The sequence below is a fragment of the Heterodontus francisci genome, chromosome 4 (genome assembly GCF_036365525.1).
Source record: "Heterodontus francisci isolate sHetFra1 chromosome 4, sHetFra1.hap1, whole genome shotgun sequence".
NCBI lineage: Eukaryota > Metazoa > Chordata > Chondrichthyes > Heterodontiformes > Heterodontidae > Heterodontus > Heterodontus francisci.
Window position 1 is genome coordinate 12,021,097 of NC_090374.1, and position 20,051 is coordinate 12,041,147.

The following is a 20,051-nucleotide window of genomic DNA, read 5'->3' on the forward strand; positions in this document are numbered from 1 at the left end:
CCTCCTTTTATATTCAATATCTCTATCTATGAAGCCCAAGATCCCATATACTCTCTCTCAAATCTACATGTGGACCCCAAGGTTCCTCTGTCCCTGCACACACTTTAGAACTGTGCCATTGTTTATATTGCCTCTCCCTATCTCTTCTGCCAAAATGCATCACCACGCACTTCGCTATTAAATTCCATCTGCCATATCCTGTTGCAGTTGATTGGTATCATAGTCACTGTCTGCCAGACCTCCAAGTTTCGTATTACCGGAAAATTTTGAAATTTTACTCTCTATTCCTATCAAAAATGCAATGGTCCTAGCACTGAATCTTGGGGAACACCACAGTATAGCATCTTTCAATCTGAAAGACAACTATTTACCATGATTTGCTGTTTGCTGTCGTGAAGCCAATTTTTTTTTATCCAATTGGTCACTAACCCTCCTATTCCATGAGCCTCAATTTTGTTAACCAGTCTTTTTATGTGGCGCTTTGTCAATCACTGTCTTAAAATCCATACAGACAACATTCCCGTCATCAACCTTCTCTGTTACTTTAATTAGTCAAGCAGGATCTGCCTTTTACAAATTCGTACTAGCTCTCCTCAATTAACTCAAACCTCTCCAAGTGCCTGTTGATTTTTTTTCACCTGATCATTGTTTCTAAAACCTTACCCATCACTGATGTTAAACTGACTTGCCTGTAGTTACTAGGACTGTCCTTGCATCCTTTCTTGAATAAGGGTGTCACGTTTGCCACTCTCCAATCCTCTGGCACCTTCCCTGTAGCTAGGGAAGATTGGAAGTTTATAGAGTTATAGATAGTTGTACAGCACAGAAACAGGCCCTTCGGCCCACTGTGTCTGTGTCGGCCATCCAGCACCTGACTATTCTAATCACATTTTCCAGCACTTGGCCTGTGGCCTTGTATGCTATGGCGTTTCCAGTGCTCATCTAAATACTTCTTAAATGTTGTGAGGGTTCCTGCCTGTACCACCTCTTCAGGCAGTGCGTTCCAGATTCCAACCACCCTCTGGGTGAAAACATTTTTCCTCAAATTCCCTCTAAACCTCCTGCCCCTTACCTTAAATCTATGCCCCCTGGTTATTGACCCCTCTGCTAAAGAAGAAAGTTTCTTCCTATCTAACTTATCAATCAATGCCCCTCGTAATTTTGTATACCACAATCATGTCCCCACTCAGCCTTCTCTGCTCTAAAGAAAACAACCCTAGCCTTTCCAGTCTCTCTTCATAGCTGAAATGCTTCAGCCCAGGCAACATCCTGGTGAATCTCCACTGCACCCTCTCCAGTGCAATCACATCCTTCCTATAGTGTGGTGACCAGAACTGTACACAGTACTCCAGCTGTGGCCTAACTAATGTTTTATACAGCTCCATCATAACCTCCCTGCTCTTGTATTCTATGCCTCAGCTAATAAAGTCAAGTATCCCATATGCCTTCCTAACCACCTTTTCTACCTGTACTGCTGTCTTCAGTGATCTATGGACAACTACACCAAGGTCCCTCTGTACTCCCTAGGGCCCTACCATCCATTGTTTATTCCCTTGCCATGTTAATCCTCCCAAAATGCATCACCTCACACTTCTCAGGATTAAATTCCATTTGCCACTGCTCCGCTCATCTTACCAGCCCATCTATATCATTCTGTAATCTAAGGCTTTCCTCCTCACTATTTATGACATCACCAATTTTCGTGTCATCTGTGAACTTCATTACCATACCTCCTATATTTACGTCTAAATCATTAATGTACACCCCAAACTGCAAGGGTCCCAGCACCGATCCTTGTGGGACACCACCGGTCACAGGCTTCCAATCGCAAAAACAACCCTCGACCTTTGCCTCCTGCCACTGAGCCAATTTGCCAAATTGTCCTGGATCCCATGGGCTCTTGCCTTCTTAACCGATCTCCCATGCGGGATCTTATCAAAAGCTTACTGAAGTCCATGTAGACTACATCAACTGCTTTACCCTCATCTACACATCTCGTCACCACCTCGAAAAATTCAATCACGTTAGTTAGACACGATCTCCCCCTGACAAAGCCATGCTGACTATCCCTGATTAATCCCTGCTTCTCAAAGTGGAGATTAATCCTGTCCCTCAGAATTTTTTCCAATAGTTTCCCAACCACTGATGTTAAACTCACAGGCTTATAATTACCTGGCTCCTGTGACGTCACTGCTCACTTTGTTTTCAAACTCCCGTGCGCCTGGACTGCTCTCCGCTCCTGGAAGGTAAGTGACTGGGCCGCGATTGTCTTCTCTCGTTCGGTGTTTTCCCCACAGGTCCGCTCCTCTCCACTCCCAGAAGGTAAGTGTCTGGGTTGCGATCCTCGGGCTCAATTTATCCTCTTCTCTCGCTCGATGTTTTCCCCGCAGGTCCGCTCTGCTCCCGGAAGGTTATGGCAAGCCCTTCTATCTCTACTCCATTTCCTTTAGCGTCCCGGGATGCAAGCCATCCGGACCAGGCGACTTATCCACTGTAAACATAGCCAGCCTTGCCAGTACATCCTGCCACTCAATTTTCACCCCATCCCTTAACTCTACCATCTCACCTTCTATCGATATTTCGTCAGTATCATAAATACCGATACAGTGTACTCATTAAGTATTAAAAATAAGAAATGCTGGAAATACTCAGCAGGTCTGGCAGCATCTGTGGAGAGAGAAGCAGAGTTAATGTTACAGGTCAGTGACCCTTCTTCAGAACCCACACCAATCTTTGAGCCATGCATTTACCTCTTTAATCTTATTGACCCTGTGCCAATTTGCCCGTGGCTCAGGTAGTAATCCGGAGATTATTATCTTTTTGGTTCTGCTTTTTAATTTAGCCCCTAGCTGCTCATATTCCCTCAACAGAACCTTTAACCTCGTTCGTTGGTACCTACGTGGACCACGACAACTGGATCTTTCCCCTCCCACTCCCAAGTTCCTCTGCAGTCCAGATGGGATATCATGAACCCTGGCACCAGGTAGGCAACAGAGCCTTTGGGACTCTCGATCCTGGCCACAGAGAACAGTGTCTATGCCCCTAACTATACTATCCCTGATTACGACTACATTTCGCTTTTCTCCCCCCACTTGAATGGCTCCCTGTACCACAGTGCTGTGGTCAGTTTGCTCATCCTCCCTACAGTCTCTCCTCTCGTCCACATAGGGAGTAAGATTCTCGAACCTGTTGGACAAGGACAATGGCTGAGGCTCCTGCAGCACTACCTCCTGGATCTCTCTACCTGCCTCACTCATCGTCACACCCTCCTGTCCCTGACCACTGGCCGAATTCACGGTAGTTAATCTAAGGGGTGTGACTGCCTCCTGAAACACAGCGTCCAGGTAACTCTCCCCCCACCCACCCCCCTCCCTGATGTGTCGCAGTGTCCGAAGCTCAGACTCCAGCTCATTAACTCTGAGCCGGAGTTCCTCGAGCAGCCAACACTTGCTACAGATGTGGTCACTAGGAACCACAATGGGGTCAACCAGCTCCCACATCATGCAGGTACAACACATCACCTGGCCCTGCATCTCTATTTTATTTAATTAGATTTTAATTTGTTTTTTAAATTTCCAACTGGTCTTTAGTTTTTAATCTGTAAAATATTTCTCCTATTCACCTTTAATCTGAAATCAATTTAGAATAGGTAATTCAACTAGCAGTTACTTACCAACCAAAGAACTTGCGGTTTTCCTGTGATGTCACTCTTTTTTTTCACTGTTTTTACTCCCTTTAATTACCCACAAATTAGATTTACACTGGGTACCTTGCTTCCCCCGCCAAAAAAAAAACACTACCTACTATATTAAAAAGAACTGTAGACCTTTCTCTTTACTTACCAAGCTATTTAGAGTTATTCCCTAACAGCAGTTACTCACCAACCAATCAACTTGCAGCTTTCCTGTGATGTCACTTGACTATTTTTCTAACCTCCAGCGCTGTCTGAGTGAACTCTCTCTCTCTCTCTCTCTCTCTCTCTCTCTCTCTCCTCTCCCCGGTCTCTTTCTGCTCCAGCTCTGCTCTCGCTGTGTCCCACTCACTTTGTTGCCGATCTGCACAAGCTTAAAATAACTGTAATAAAACCACCTTTCTACTCCAAAAATTAAATTAACCTTGGAGCCACTTACCTGGGATAGAGCGTGTCCAACCTGGCCTGAGCCCAAATGCGGGACCTGGAAGTGCGACCCAACCCGAACCCATCACATGTCGTCCGGGTCGGGTAGCAGGACTTTACGCTGTGGCTGTACCTCAAGGGCAATTCGGGATGGGCAATAAATGCTGGCATAGCCAGCGCTACCCACATCCCAGGAATAAATAATTTAAAAAAAAAGTCCTCCAATATCACCACTGTATAGTTATTGCATATTCCTGTGGTTTCCCTGCAGATTTGCTTCATTTGGGCCGTAGCTCACGCGGGCAGTAACTATTTAGAGGCCTATAGAATAGCCCCAGTGGTGTGATCATCCCCTTTTTGCTTCTCAACTCTGACCAAATGGATTCTTTCTTTGCCCCCTCAAGGACATCCTCTCTTTCCAACACTATAATGTCTTCCCTAATTAGTACTGCTCTCCCATCTCCCATTTTTCTTTCCTATCTTTTCTGAATGCTTTATATTTCTGAATATTGAGTGTCTGGTCCTCACCATTACTAAGCCATGTTTCCGTTATTGGCACTACATCATATTCCCAGACAGCTCATCGTGCTTGTAGCTCACCAACTTTATTCACCACGTTTTGTGCATTTACATATGTGCATTGTCAACCTATCTTTGATTTATTCATAGTCCTACTTAGTCTGCCTCTATCTAATATGGTACTACTACCTTCTCTCGTACTATCCAACACTCTCACTCTTTTATACGGCTTATTATTCTTTTCTACTTGCATATTCTGGTGCCTATCCCCCTGCCAATTTAGTTGAAACCCTCCAGCATGTAGTACCATTGAGGGTGGGGGAAGGTGCAAGGCTTTGAAGTAATAGCATCTTTAGATTGGGTCATAGGCTGAAAGCCTGGACAGTACTGAAAAATTAAATTGGGGGGTCAATTTGAGGATCAGCACAGTCTAAGTCTCAGCGGGCCTCGGATCCACAGTCCCCTAACAGCACTGGCGAGTGTTACTACTGTATTATAATTGCTATGGCGAAGTAATTATACAATTGAATGTACATACACTTGACAGCAAACCCACCTAGCTTTCCTGTTGCATATCCATTTAGCTATATACTTGTAAACCCACCCAGTTATTCTCTCTCATACTCACCTAGCTGTATACTTGCACAGCCACCTAGTTATACTCTCACACACCCACCTAGTTGTACACCCATTAATTATGCTGTTGCATATCCATTTAGCCATGTAACCGCACACCTATCTAGTTATGCTCTCACACACCCACCTCATCCTAGCTTCCCACTTGGAACAGCACCAATCTAAGTTTGGCACACGCATGCATTTTTTCCTCATTATACTCCACCTTGGCCCAAATCACAAACCCTCTGAACTATCTCTATATCTATGCATGACTGACCACTGGTACAGAGAAACAGAGATTCACTGTACATCCTCTGATATGTTTGTTTAAATTCAGAGAGAAGAGAGAGTCTACATGGTGAGCAGCTTGCCTCCTGACACACCCAGCTCCAAATACTCCATTTGTTCCATGGTCACACTGGCAGTCAGGTACTGTACACCAAAAACTCTTGCTCTATTTGATCCGTGCCAGTATTTGCTGATCTGGTTATCATTAAACAAATACGTCTGCAGGAAGTGTCACTGGCTGCAGAAGCTTGAGCTCCGGGTTTCGGAACTCTAGCTGTGGCTGGAGTTACTGTCGCGTATCTGCGAGACAGAGAACTATGTGAATAGCAAGTTTCAGAAGGTAGTCACCCCAGAGCTTAAGTGAGCACAGGCAGAGAGGGACTGAGTGGCTGCCAGACAGACAGGAAGGTCAAGGCAGGTAGTGCAGGAGTCCCCGAAGGGTATCCTACTAAAGGCCTGCTGGGGTATAAAATTGAAACAGACCCAGGCCCGAGTCCTTTAATTCTACTTCGCGCCCGACCCGACGAGAATATCGTTCATCCGTTCTAGCAGCAGTCTATTCCTGTAGAGGGAGTTGTGGGGATCTTGAGTGAGCCTGATCCCATGAGATCCTGGAGGCAGCACTGTCCAACCTGACCCGACCCGAGCCCGAATGCTGGACTCGGAATATAGACCCGACCCGAACCTGACACATAGTCGGTTCTAGTCCGTTCTAGTTGGGTAACCAGGCTTTGCATCCTACTTTCTAACCGGTATTCAGTTCTGAGTACCAATGGGAGAGAGGGTTCCTCTGGGGAGTGCAACAAGAGTCATGACCATGCGTGGCTCAGCTGTGCAGGGAGGGAGGACAAGAGAGCAATAGTGTTAGGAGATTCTGTCGTTGGGGGAATAGATAGGTGTTTCTGTGGCCGCAGACGTGATTCCAGGATGCTATGTTGCCTCACTGGTGCAAGGGTCATTAGATACAATATCACCAGCAGCTACAAAGCATTCTGGAGGGCGAGGGTGCACAGCCAAAGGTCGTGGTCCACAGTGGTACCAACGATATAGGAAGAAAGAGGGATGAGATCCTGCAGACTGAGTTTAGGAAGTTAGGAAAGAAATTAGCAAGCAGGACCTCAAAGGTAGTAATCTCCGGATTACTTCCAAGGCCAGGTGCTAGTGATTATAGAAATAGGAAAATACACCAGATGAATGCGTGGCTGGAGAGATGGTACAGGAGGGAAGGCTTCAGATTTCTGGGGCATTGGGATCGGTTCTGGGGAAGGTGGGACCTGTACAAGCCGGATGGTCTACACCTGAACAGGACTGGAACAAATATCCTTGCAGGAATGTTTGCTAGTGCTGTTGGGAATGGTTTAAATGAGTTTGTCAGGGGGTTGGGAATCTGAGGGCAGTTTCAGATAGGACAATTTCAGGGCAGGGAACGGGAGGCAGCAAATTAGTGAGTGACTCTGAAAGACAGAAGAAGCAAAGGTTAAAAAGTGTACAGCACAGGAATTTCGCAGTGTTAAAGGGGATTTATTTAAATGCAAGGAGTATAGTAAATAAAGCCGATGAGCAGAGGGCACAGATGGACAAATGGCAACACAATATTGTTGCTATAATGGAAACTTGGCTTAAAGAGGGGCAACAATGGCAGCTCAACATCCCTGGATATAGAGCTTTCAGGCAGGAGAGAGAGGGGGATAAAAAGAGGGGGTGTAGCATTATTAGTTAAGGAATCAATAACAGCTTTGAGGAGGGATGCTAAATGAATCATCAAATGAGGCCATATGGCTCGAGCTCAAAAAAAAAAGGGGGCACCCACACTACTCGGAGTGTACTATAGACGCCCAAATAGTGAGAGGGAGATAGAAGAACAAATATGTAGGCAAATTTCTGAGTGCACAAACTAGGGCAATAATGGTTGGGGATTTCAACTACCCTGATATCAATTGGGATACAAAGTGTGAAGGGCACAGAGGGCAAAAAATTCTTGAGCTGCATTCAAGAGAACTTTTTTAGCCAGCACGTAACCAGTTCAACAAGAGGGGGCACAATTCCAGATTTAGTCTTCGATAATGAAGCTGGGCAAGTGGATGATGTAACAGCGGGTGACCATTTTGGAGATAGCGACCATAATACAGCTTTAGCATAATCATGGAAAAGGACAAAGATAAAACAGGAGTAAAAGTTTGAAATTGGGGGAAGGCAAATTTTATGAAACTGAGACGGGATCTGACTAAAGTGGACTGGATGCAGCCATTTGGAGGAAAATCAGTGACAAACCAATGGGCGGCATTTAAAAGCGAGATACTACAGACACAGTGTAGGCATGTCCCCTCAAAGATAAAGGGTGGTACGGCCAAATCTAGAGCCCCTGGTGATCGAGAAGCTTCCAGGGGAAGTTAAAGCAGAAAAAGAAAGCTTATGATGATCACAAAAAGCTTAATACTTTAGAAAGCCTAGAGGAGTATAAAGAGTGCAGGGGTGAAATAAAAAGGAAATTAGAAAAGCAGAGAGTGAACATGAAAAATTATTGGCATGTAAAATCAAGGAAAACCCATAGGTGTTTTAACAGTACATTAAGAGCAAGAGTATAACTACGGAAAGGGTAGGGCTTATCAGAGATGTACAAGAGAACTTGTGCGTGGATGCAGAAGATATGGATAGGGTTCTGAATGAGTTTTTTGTTTCTGTCTTCACAAAGGAGAGGGATTGTTAAAGAGCAGGAGAGTGAAATATTAGATACGATAAGCATAATGAGAGAGGAAGTACTAGAGGGTCTGACAGCCTTGAAAGTGGATAAATTGCCAGGGCCCGATGGATTGCATCCCAGTTTGTTAAAGGAAGCCAATGAGGAAATAACGGATGTGCTGAGGATCATCTTCAAATCCTCACTAGATACAGGAGAGGTAACAGACGATTGGAGGTCTGCGAACGTTATACCACTGTTTAAAAAGAGTGCGAGGGATAGGCCAAATAATTATAGGCCAGTCAGTCTGATCCCGATGGTGGGTAAATAATGAGAATCAATTCTGAGGGACAGGATAAGCTGCCACTTAGAAAGGCACGGATTAATCAGGGATAGTCAGCATGGATTTGTTAAGGTAAGATCATGTCTTATTAACATCATTGAATTTTTTGAGGAAGTAACAAGGAGGATTGATGAGCATAGTGCAGTGGATGTGGTCTATATGGATTTTAATAAGGCATTTGACAAGGTCCCACATGGTAGACTGGTCAGTAAAATGAAAGCCCATAGGATACAGGGGAATGTGGCAAGTTGGATCCAAAATTGGCTCAGTGACAGGAAACAAAGGTTAGCAGTCGACACAAAAACAAGAAATGCTGGATTCACTCAGCAGGTCTGGCAGCATCTGTGGAAAGAGAAGCAGAGTTAACGTTTCGGGTCAGTGACCCTTCTTCGGAACTGACAAATATTAGAAAAGTCACAGATTATAAACAAGTGAGGTGGGGGTTGGGCAAGAGATAACAAAGGAGAAGGTGCAGATTGGACCAGGCCACATAGCTGACCAAAAGGTCACGGAGCAAAGGCAAACAATATGTTAATGGTGTGTTGAAAGACAAAGTATTAGTACAGATTAGGTGTGAATATACTGAATATTGAACATCAGCAAGTGCAAACCTGAAGAAAAACAACCTGAAAAAAACAGTGGGTAAGCAAACTGAACAAACTAAGATGAAATGAAATAAATGCAAAAAAAGATTGTAAAAAATGTAAAAAGGAATGCAAAAAAAAGGAAGAAAAAATAACTAAAAATGACTAAAAATGAAAGTAAAGTGGGGGGCTGTCATGCTCTGAAATTATTGAACTCAATGTTCAGTCCGGCAGGCTGTAGTGTGCCTAATCGGTAGATGAGATGCTGTTCCTCGAGCTTGCGTTGATGTTCACTGGAACACTGCAGCAATCCCAGGACAGAGATGTGAGCATGAGAGCAGGGGGGAGTGTTGAAATGGCAAGCAACCGGAAGCTCAGGGTCCTGCTTGCGGACTGAGCGGAGATGTTCCGCAAAGCGGTCACCCAGTCTGCGCTTGGTCCCCCCAATGTAGAGGAGACCACACTGTGAGCAGCGAATACAGTATACTACATTGAAAGAAGTACAAGTAAATCGCTGCTTCACCTGAAAGGAGTGTTTGGGGCCTGGGATAGTGAGGAGAGAGGAGGTAAATGGGCAGGTATTACACCTCCTGCGATTGCAAGGGAAGGTGCCCTGGGACGGGGACGAGGTGGTGGGGGTAATGGAGGAGTGGACCAGGGTGTCGCGGAGGGAACGATCCCTTCAGAATGCTGACAGGGGAAGGGAGGGGAAGATGCGACTGGTAGTGGCATCACGCTGGAGGTGGCGAAAATGGCGGAGGATGATCCTTTGGATATGGAGGCTGGTGGGATGAAAAGTGAGGACAAGGGGAACCCTGTCACGGTTCTGGGAGGGAGGGGAAGGGGTGAGGGTAGAGGTGCGGGGAATGGGTCGGACACGGTTGAGGGCCCTGTCAACCACAGTGGGGGGAAATCCTCGGTTGAGGAAAAAGGAGGTCATATCAGAAGCACCGTCATGGAAGGTAGCATCATCAGAGCAGATGCGTCGGAGACGGAGAAACTGGGAGAATGGAATGGAGTCCTTACAGGAGGTAGGGTGTGAAGAAGTGTAGTCGAGGTAGCTGTGGGAGTCAGTGGGCTTATAATGGATATTGGTAGACAACCTATCCTCAGAGATGGAGACAGAGAAGTCGAGGAAGGGAAGGGAAGTGTCAGAGATGGACCATGTAAAGGTGAGAGAAGGGTGGAAATTGGAAGCAAAGTTGATAAAGTTTTCTAGTTCGGGGCGGGAGCAGGAAACGGCACCGATACAGTCATCAATGTACCGGAAAAAGAGTTGGGGGAGGGGGCCTGAGTAGGACTGGAACAAAGAATGCTCGACATATCCCACAAAAAGACAGGCATAACTAGGACCCATGCGGGTACCCATAGCGACACCTTTTACTTGAAGGAAATGCATGGAGTTGAAGGAGAAGTTGTTCAATGTGAGAACAAGTTCAGCCAGGCGGAGGAGGGTGTTGGTGGATGGGGACTGGTTGGGCCTCTGTTCCAGGAAGAAGCGGAGAGCCCTCAAACCATCCTGGTGGGGGATGGAGGTGTAGAGCGATTGGACGTCCATAGTGAAGAGGAGGCGGTTGGGACCAGGAAACTGGAAATTGTCAAAATGACGTAGGGCGTCAGAAGAGTCACGGATGTAGGTGGGAAGAGACTGGACCAGCGGAGAAAAGATAGAGTCTGGATAGGAAGAAATAAGTTCAGTTGGGCAGGAGCAGGCTGACACAATGGGTCTGCCGGGACAGTCCCGTTTGTGGATTTTGGGAAGGAGGTAGAAGCGGGCTGTCCGGGGTTGCGGGACTATGAGGTTGGAAGCTGTAGAGGGAAGATCTCCAGAGGAGATGAGGTCAGTGACAGTCGTTTGGACGGTGGCTTGATGTTCGGTGGTGGGGTCATGGTCCAGAGGGAGGTAGGAAGAGGTGTCTGTGAGTTGGTGTTGAGCTTCTGCAAGGTAGAGGTCGGTACGCCATACAACAACAGCACCACCCTTGTCTGCAGGTTTGATGACCATGTCGGGGTTAGACCTGAGAGAACGGAGTGCCTCAAGTTCAGAGGGGGACAGGTTAGAGTGAGTGAGGGGGGCAGAGAAATTGAGACGACCAATGTCTCGCCGACAGTTTTAGGCAGTCGACAAATGTTTTTGCAAATGGAAAGCGGTTTCCAGTGGTGTTCCACAGGGCTGTGTTGGGTCCCTTGCTGTTTATGGTATATATTAATGGGTGGACTTAAATATGGGAGGCATGATTGGGAAATTTGCTGATGAGACAAAAATTGGTCGTGTAGTTGATAGTGAAGAGGACAGCTGTCGACTCCATAATGATGTCAATGGTTTGGTTGAGTGGGCGGAAAAGTGGCAAATGGAATTCAATCCAGAGAAGTGTGAGGTAATGCATTTGGGGAGGGCAAACAAAGAAAGGGAATACACAATAAACAGGAGGATATTGAGAGGGGTAGAAGAGGTGAGAGACCTTGAAGTGCATGTCCACAGGTCCCTGAAGGTGGCAGGACAAGTCGATAGAGTGGTGAAGAAGGCATACGGAATGCTTTCCTTTATTGACTGAGGTACAGAATGCAAAAGCAGGGATGTAATGCTGGAACTGTATAAAACACTGGTTAGGCCACAGCTGGAGTATTGCATACAGTTCTGGTTACCACATTACAGAAAGGACATAATTGCTCTGGAGAGAGTGGAGAGGAGGTTTACAAGAGTGTTGCCAGGGCTTGAAGGTTGCAGCTATGAGGAAAGATTGGATCGGCTAGGGTTGTTTTCCTTAGAACAGAGGAGGCTGAGGGGTGACTTAATTGAGGTGTACAAAATTATGAGGGGTCTAGATAGAGTAGACAGGAAGGACCTGTTTCCCATACCGGAGAGGTCATTTACCAGGGTGCACAGATTTAAGGTGATTGGTAGAAAGTTTAGAGGGGACATGAGGAAAAACCTTTTCACCCAGAGGGTGGTGGGTGTCTGGAATTTAATGCCAGGAACAGTGGTGGAGGCAGAAACCCTCAACTCATTTAAAAGGTACCTGGACATGAAGTGCTGTAACCTGCAAGGCTGTGGACCAGTTGCCGGAAGGTGTGATTAGATTTGGGCCGCTCATTTTTCAGCCGGTGCAGATATGATGAGCTGAATGGCCTCCTTCAGTGCTGTAATTTTTCTATGGTTGGTTCTAAACACTTAGCACCAAATTGTTATTGAGAAATGTGGCTTTGTGATTTGTAGAGAATATTTTGGTTGGATGGGACAGTGGGGGAACTTCCATTGAAGTTACAAGAACTTTTTTTTCCACATTGTGTCAACTTGGCTCAGTTGGTAGCACTCAAATCTTTAAATCAGGACCTGAGCACATAATCCAATTGACACTCTCAGTGCATTACTGCGGGAGTGCTGCACTGTCAGAGGTGCCACCTTTTGGGTGAGACGTCTGCTGTCTTGGATAGATGTAAAAGATCAAGCGACACTCTTCAATGAAGACCAGGAGAGTTTTCCTTGGTGGCCTGGACGAGGTTTATCCCTCAACCAACATCACTAAAACAGATAATCTTATTTATGGATTTTTAAGTCACTCACCTTATATATATTCTCTCAACCATGCTGTGCCTTTCCCATGTTTTTGGTATCTTTTCTATAATAGTGTGCCCAAGCCTCCACTGCACTTTGGCTGGGGTTTGTAAAGATTGCACATTATACAGTGAGGCCCTGTTCTCCTGAAGTCATCATTAGAAATGATGGCACTCATATTATAGTAATGGCCGTGTGTGTGGTTGCATTTCATTATTTGGTCTTTGCTCTGTGAGTAACGTTCTGAGTTAATGTTTTGCAGGATTTTGCAGTGCTATAACCAGTTAAAGCTATCTCGAAAACTGCCCAATGTGTGCTGTTGGAAAAAGGTGAGAGTCTTTACTGCTGTGCATGGAGCGTTTGCAAGCTGCAGCTTGCTTGTCTTGGCTTCAGGTGGTGCCAGAGTTCCCTTTTCTTTCAGGGGAGGATGTTTTGGGCTAGTTGGGCATTACCAGTGAAGCTGAGAATAATGGACTGTACTAATAGTTACCCCATGCTATGTGTTAAATTGAGTTGATGTTATATTGGAGCCACTAGTAGATGTCCCATGGTCCTGTCCATAGGTAGGTTATGAACTGCAGTACCTTTTGATTAGTTGTTAATTTGACCTTTAAGGGTATTGCTCAGTTTTTAAAAATTCTTTCATGGGATGTGGGTATCGGGGCAAGGCCAGCATTTGTTGCCCATCCCTAACTGCCCTTTGCAACTGAGTGGCTTGCTAGGCCATTTCAGAGGGCAGTTAAGAGTCAACCACATTGCTGTGGGTTTGGAGTCACATGTAGGCCAGATGGATTTTTATGACAATCGATAAAAGTTTCATTGTACCATTACTGAGACTAGCTTTCAATTCCAGATTGAATTTATTAATTAATTGAATTATAAATTTCACCAGCTGCCGTGGTGGGATTTGAACCCATGTCTCAGGGCATTAGATTGGGCCTCTGGATTACTAGTTCAGTGACATTACAATTATGCCACCATCTCCCCCCATTTCAGGTGGCAAATTGAATTGCAACGCCTTGCAAGTTCATTAGTTTAATCATAGGTCAATTCTTACTGTAAATTTCGGGCTCCTAGTTCGTGACTGATGTGCTCCAGTAAACATCATTTTGCATCTATAGCAAACATGTTGATGTTTGACATTTGATGTCTGAAGTGTGATGGGCAGGCACTGGATGCAAATAATAAAGAAATGCTTTTAATGGGAGTCGCTTCCATCCGTCTCCATCCTTCTGTCGATTTTTAAATCTCCAGTTTGATATCCATCAATCACTGCTTGTTGATTTACCTAAGCTCTCCCACTGTTTCGTTTTTATTTTCTTTATTCCCCTTCCATTATTCTACCCACCACTAACCGAGGTATAGTTCCCTCGGAGCCTGTCTCCTTCAGATACTTTGGGTGCGTGGCCATTCTTTGTTTAACATGGGCAGTGGAGGATTGCATAGAATATACAGCACGCAAACAGGTCATTGGATATCAAGAAGGAGTTAGATATAGCTCTTGGGTCTAAAGGGATCAAAGGGTATGAGGCGAAAGCGAGAACAGGTTACTGAGTTGGATGAACAGCCATGATCATAATAAATGGAACAGACTCGAAGGGCTGAATGGCCTACTCCTATTTTCTATGTTTCTATGTAAACAGTCTGTGCTGGTGTTTATATTCCCCACGAGTCTCCTCGGATTCCATCTACCTCGTCTCAGCATTTCAGCATATCTTTCTGTTCCCTTATTTCTCATGTGCTTGTCCAATTTCTTTTTGTAAACATCTAAGTTTGCCTAGACCAGTTCCTGGGGTAGCATGTTTCATATTCTAACCACTGAGTGAAGAAATTTCTCCTTATTTCCTGCTAGGAATTATTAATAACTCTCTTCTCTTTAGGTATTTATGGCCTCTAGTTTTGGAATCTGCCACAAGAGGAAATACTCTCACCATGTTTACCCTCTCCAACCCATTCATACTTTTATGAACTCCTGTTGGGTCACCTCTGAGACCTCTCTTTCGAAAGAAAAAATAACGCGAGCTGTTGAACCTTTTCTGATAGCTGTAATCTCCTCTCAGTTCTGGTACTTTCCTCATAAATCTTTTTTGTGCTAACCAGAAAGGATCTCTCTGGGAAGATGAATTAAGATGGGCTGAATGGCCTTGTTCATCTGTAATTTTGTATGAAAATGCACCTTTCGTACTCTTTTCAAAAAAAAAATTACTAATGCTGATTCAATGAACTTATTAAATATCAGTTCTCTACTCATTAGCAGTATGCCTGTGGTCTGAATGTGAATACAGTAGGTTTCAGGAAGCAACGAGCTTCCCTCTGATTCCCACGGTGATTTTTCTTTTCTCTCTAAAGGAATTATCCCAGCCAGGGGCTTCCGACCAACTCCCGATTCTTCTGGAGGAGCAGATGGTTTGGAATGTTGGAAAATTTTCAGCATTTTCCGACGGGCGAGTCCACATCAGTTTCTGCAACGGCGTGAGACTGTACACGTCCTGGGACTTTGAGTCTCGGCACAGGGGAGAGGTGAGGACCTTGTTGCAGGTCAGTCAGTGTATGCAGCGGCGATGTTATAGAATGGCAGCACAAGAAGTGGGGAAAGAAAACAGCACCAGTATCATCTAGCTTTATGTGACACTTGCCGTAATATTTTTAGCTGTTTTGTAAGTATAAGCATCTGTAATTAAGAACAGAGAAATAGTCAAGGGTGAGAAAATGTCATTGGCCCATTGAGCTCATCCTTCTAGTGCTCCAACTGACCTAGCCCAACATCCTTTGCATCGTGCTCTCCTCTAACATCTTTGAATAAACTACCTTAGATTATAGATCTTTCCAAATACCTGGTGCCCTTTAAATTCATCTCTTTTATTCTTCTTACCTTTAATGTAATACTGAATTTGTCATTGTCTAAACCATTTCACACTTCATACACTTCACTGAGTTTACCTCTTAACCTTTTCTCCAGACTATAGATTCTCTAATTTCTTTTCCTTTTCACTTGGGCTAATTTCTGTTGCTCCTCTTTCTAATGATTCTATTGAATAGATTCAGATGAGAACTCACTTCGGCCCGTTCTGTTCTCATTCCATATACCTGTCGTCTTATTGTTTTTAACCTTTACCTCATCAGGCAGACAGGGATGTCAGTTTAATGCTCTCCCCAACGCAGCCCTCTCAGTACCATACCAAAGTGTCAGTTTGGATTATACGCTAAATTCTGAAGCCACAAACTTGTGTGAAAGTGCTTGCTCAAAGTGCTGCAATTCTCACAACTGAGACAAAAGGTTATAATTTCGAGTCCCACTCTAGAGACATGAGCATATAATCCAGGCTGACATTCCAGTGCAGTACTGAGTGAGCGCTGCACTGTCAGAGGTGCTGCCTTTCAGTTGGGATGTCTGCCCTCTCGGGTGGATGTAAAGATTCCACTGTACTATTTCAAAGGAGAGCAGGGGAGTTCTTCCTGGTGCCCTGGCCAATATCCTAACCAACAGCACTAAAAGAAAACCCCACATTATCTGCTTTTTTTTTTCATTCTTATTCGTGGGACCTTGCTGTGCAAAATGCTTCATTGGCTATAAAGTGCTTTGGAACATCCTGAAGTTGTGAAAGGCAAGTGTGGTGTTTTCATGTACACTTGGTAATCCCTCTGATATCTGTAATGATTTGTCAAATACTTGTTCAAAAGATACACCTGTCTCAAATATTTTAAAAGAACCAAAGAAAAGTTGTGGCACAGGAAGAGGCCATGTAGCCCATTGTGTCTGTGTCAGCTGAAAAACAAATATATGGCCATTCTAATGCCACCTTCCAGCATCTGGTCCGTAACCTTGCAGGTTACAGCACTTTAGGTGAAGGTCCAGGTCCAAGTACCTTTTAAAAGAGTTGAGGGTTTCTGCCTCCACCACTGATCCGGGCAGTGAATTCCAGGCATCCACCACCCTCTGGGTGAAAAAGCTTTTCCTCATGTCCCCTCTAATTCTTCTACCAATTACCTTAAATCTGTGTCCCCTGGTAATTGACCTCTCCGCTAGGGGCAACAGGCCCTTCCTGTCTACTCCATCTAGGCTCCTCATAATTTTGTACCTCTCTATTAAGTCACCCCTCAGCCTCTTCTGTTCTAAGGAAAATATTCTAAGGAATATTTTTCGTCAGTATTCACAGTGGAGAAAGAAAATGTTGTCGAGGAGAATACTGGGATACAGACTACTAGGCTAGATGGGATTGAGGTTCACAAGGAGGAGGTGTTAGCAATTTTGGAAAGTGTGAAAATAGATAAGTCCCCTGGGCCAGATGGGATTTATCCTAGGATTCTCTGGGAAGCCAGGGAGGAGATTGCAGAGCCTTTGTCCTTGATTTTTATGTCGTCATTGTCGACAGGAATAGTGCCGGAAGACTGGAGGATAGCAAATGTTGTCCCCTTGTTCAAGAAGGGGAGTAGAGACAGCACTGGTAATTATAGACCTGTGAGCCTTACTTCGGTTGTGGGTAAAATGTTGGAAAAGGTTATAAGAGATAGGATTTATAATCATCTTGAAAAGAATAAGTTCATTAGCGATAGTCAGCACGGTTTTGTGAAGGGTAGGTCGTGCCTCACAAACCTTATTGAGTTTTTCGAGAAGGTGACCAAACAGGTGGATGAGGGTAAAGCTGTGGATGTGGTCTATATGGATTTCAGTAAGGTGTTTGATAAAGTTCCCCACGGTAGGCTATTGCAGAAAATACAGAAGTATGGGATTGAAGGTGAATTAGTGCTTTTGGATCAGAAGTTGGCTAGCTGAAAGAAGACAGAGGGTGGTGGTTGATGGTAAATGTTCATCCTGGAGTTTAGTTTCTAGTGGTGTACCGCAAGGATCTGTTTTGTGGCCACTGCTGTTTGTCATTTTTATAAATGACCTGGATGAGGGTGTAGAAGGGTGGGTTAGTAAATTTGCGGATGACACGAAGGTCGGTGGAGTTGTGGATAGTGCCGAAGGATGTTGTAGGTTACAGAGGGACATAGATAGGCTGCAGAGCTGGGCTGAGAGATGGCAAATGGAGTTTAATGCGGAAAAGTGTGAGGTGATTCACTTCGGAAGGAGTAACAGGATTGCAGAATACTGGGCTAATGGGAAGATTCTTGGTAGTGTAGATGAGCAGAGAGATCTTGGTGTCCAGGTACATAAATCCCTGAAAGTTGCCACCCAGGTTAATAGAGCTGTTAAGAAGGCATATGGTGTGTTAGCTTTTATTAGTAGGGGGATCGAGTTTAGGAGCCACGAGGTCATGCTGCAGCTGTACAAAACTCTGGTGAGACCGCACCTGGAGTATTGCGTGCAGTTCTGGTCACCGCATTCCAGGAAGGATGTGGAAGCTTTGGAAAGGGTGCAGAGGAGATTTACTAGGATGTTGCCTGGTATGGAGGGAAGGTCTTACGAGGAAAGGCTGAGGGACTTGGGGTTGTTTTCGTTAGAGAGAAGGAGGAGGAGAGGTGACTTAATAGAGACATATAAGATAATCAGAGGGTTGGACAGGGTGGATAGTGAGAGCCTTTTTCCTCGGATGGTGATGGCAAACACGAGGGGACATAGCTTTAAGTTGAGGGGTGATAGATATAGGACAGATGTCAGAGGTAGTTTCTTTACACAGAGGGTAGTAGGGGCGTGGAACGCCCTGCCTGCAACAGTAGTAGACTCGCCAACTTTAAGGGCATTTAAGTGGTCATTGGATAGACATATGGATGAAAATGGAATAGTGTAGGTCAGATGGTTTCACAGGTCGGCGCAACATCGAGGGCTGAAAGGCCTGTACTGCGCTGTTATGTTCTAACAACCTTAGCCTATCCAGTCTTTCCCCATTGCTGCAATTTTCTAGCTATGGCAACATTCTTGTAAATCTAGAATCCAGAATCTTAATGTGTTGAGTTGACCAGTTTTTGCTGGGGCACATTGGGAACGGGAAACTCCTCTGCCCCTCGGCCAGGAAGGGAAAATTGTCAGGGTCCTGTTGACTATCCAAGGCTTTCTGTCTCCAATCAGCTGCTGGAAATGTACATCTGTGGGCTTTCGCTCTCGCTCGCCTTCTCTCGCATGTCATCTCTTGCATATCATCTCTTGCTCATCTCTCTTTTTCTTTGCCGCTTACCTTAAATCTGTCTCCTCTGGTAACTCATCCTCCTTTTATGGTGGAATAGGCTACCTCAGCTGCACCCAATTCTGCCTGACTTCCCACAGGAGTTGCTGGATGGCTTTCAAGCACGAGAACCTTTCCTGCTTTATTGTTTTGCTGATTTGAAGATACCGAGGCCAATTATAATTCTCCTGTCACTACTCTGGTTGAGTTCAGTTGGTCCATGAGGAAAGTACATATATGAACCCTTTGGCGAATATAGACAGATTGGTGCGTTCTTTAGGGAATGTAATAATGACATCTCCCACATTCACTCTGCTCCCTTTTTCTCTGTCAGCAGTGGAAATCCGTGCGCTCTCCTGTGATATTTAGTGAAACTCAAACAGATGTGATGCCTGGTTGGTGTCAATTACTGTTCCCAGATGGATCCTCCCAATTGGTACCGATGTGTTCTGCTGGAATATATGAAGGGTAAGAGCCATCGGTAAAGGCCTGCTACACGACCCGAACCCAACGGGACCAGGCGATGTGTCGGGTGCGGGTCAGGTCGGGCCGAGTCCGGGTCGGGCTCGGATATACACGGTAAATGCTCTGCCGATAAGTATTGAAATTTAAAAACTTGCCTGAGCTGGGAGTCCGGGACGAAACTGAGTCTGCATAGCGAGTGAGTAACGTCGGTATGACTTCATCACGCATGCGCTGCAGCTTCCTGGAGGTTCCGAGTCCGAAGATAGGTAAAGAGATGGTCAGGTCGAGTTGTGGCCGGGCTCGGGACAAAATTGGAGGGACCCGGGTCAGGCTTGGGTCCGGGATTGGTCAGGTATGGGTCGGGTTCTTTTTCCCGACCTGAGCAGGCCTTTAGCCATTGGTATGTTCTATGTACGTCTCTGTGTGTGTTTCTCCTCTTTCTCTCTCCTTGCCCCCCACTTGTTCGCGCCCGCCCGTTCGCTCGGTATGGAATTCAAAGTTGGTCTCAGTTTCAACAAGTTGGCAAACAGTGCACTGAACCAGTGTGTTGTGCCAATATGGACTGGAATGTGTGCATTGTTGGCTCAGACATCCCCTTACCCCTCCCCCTCCTTTTCCCCCCCCCCCACCCCATGCAGATCCCCAGTCTGGTAAAGGGAGGTGCCAGGCACAAGCCCAGCACTTTACTGTGGGAGAGTTGGATGATAATGCTCCTGTCCCTCTCCAGCAACTTGATCCAGAGTGTTGGCAGAAGTCTGGAAACTGGTCATTCATCTTTTC

General features: G+C 45.4%; 1 protein-coding gene across 2 annotated transcripts in view; it reads left to right on the forward strand.

The window, feature by feature from the left end:
* Positions 1–20,051, forward strand: part of c4h5orf34 (chromosome 4 C5orf34 homolog) — a 70,065-nt gene that overhangs the window by 40,952 nt on the left and 9,062 nt on the right. Inside the window, exons 7-10 of one of the 2 annotated variants that reach the window (XM_068029141.1) lie at positions 5,592–5,683; positions 12,965–13,031; positions 15,052–15,222; positions 19,141–19,274. In XM_068029141.1, the coding sequence (XP_067885242.1) occupies positions 5,592–5,683; positions 12,965–13,031; positions 15,052–15,222; positions 19,141–19,274 (464 nt within the window). The remainder of the gene's footprint in view (positions 1–5,591; positions 5,684–12,964; positions 13,032–15,051; positions 15,223–19,140; positions 19,275–20,051) is intronic. The other variant, XM_068029142.1, reaches the window with a different exon arrangement.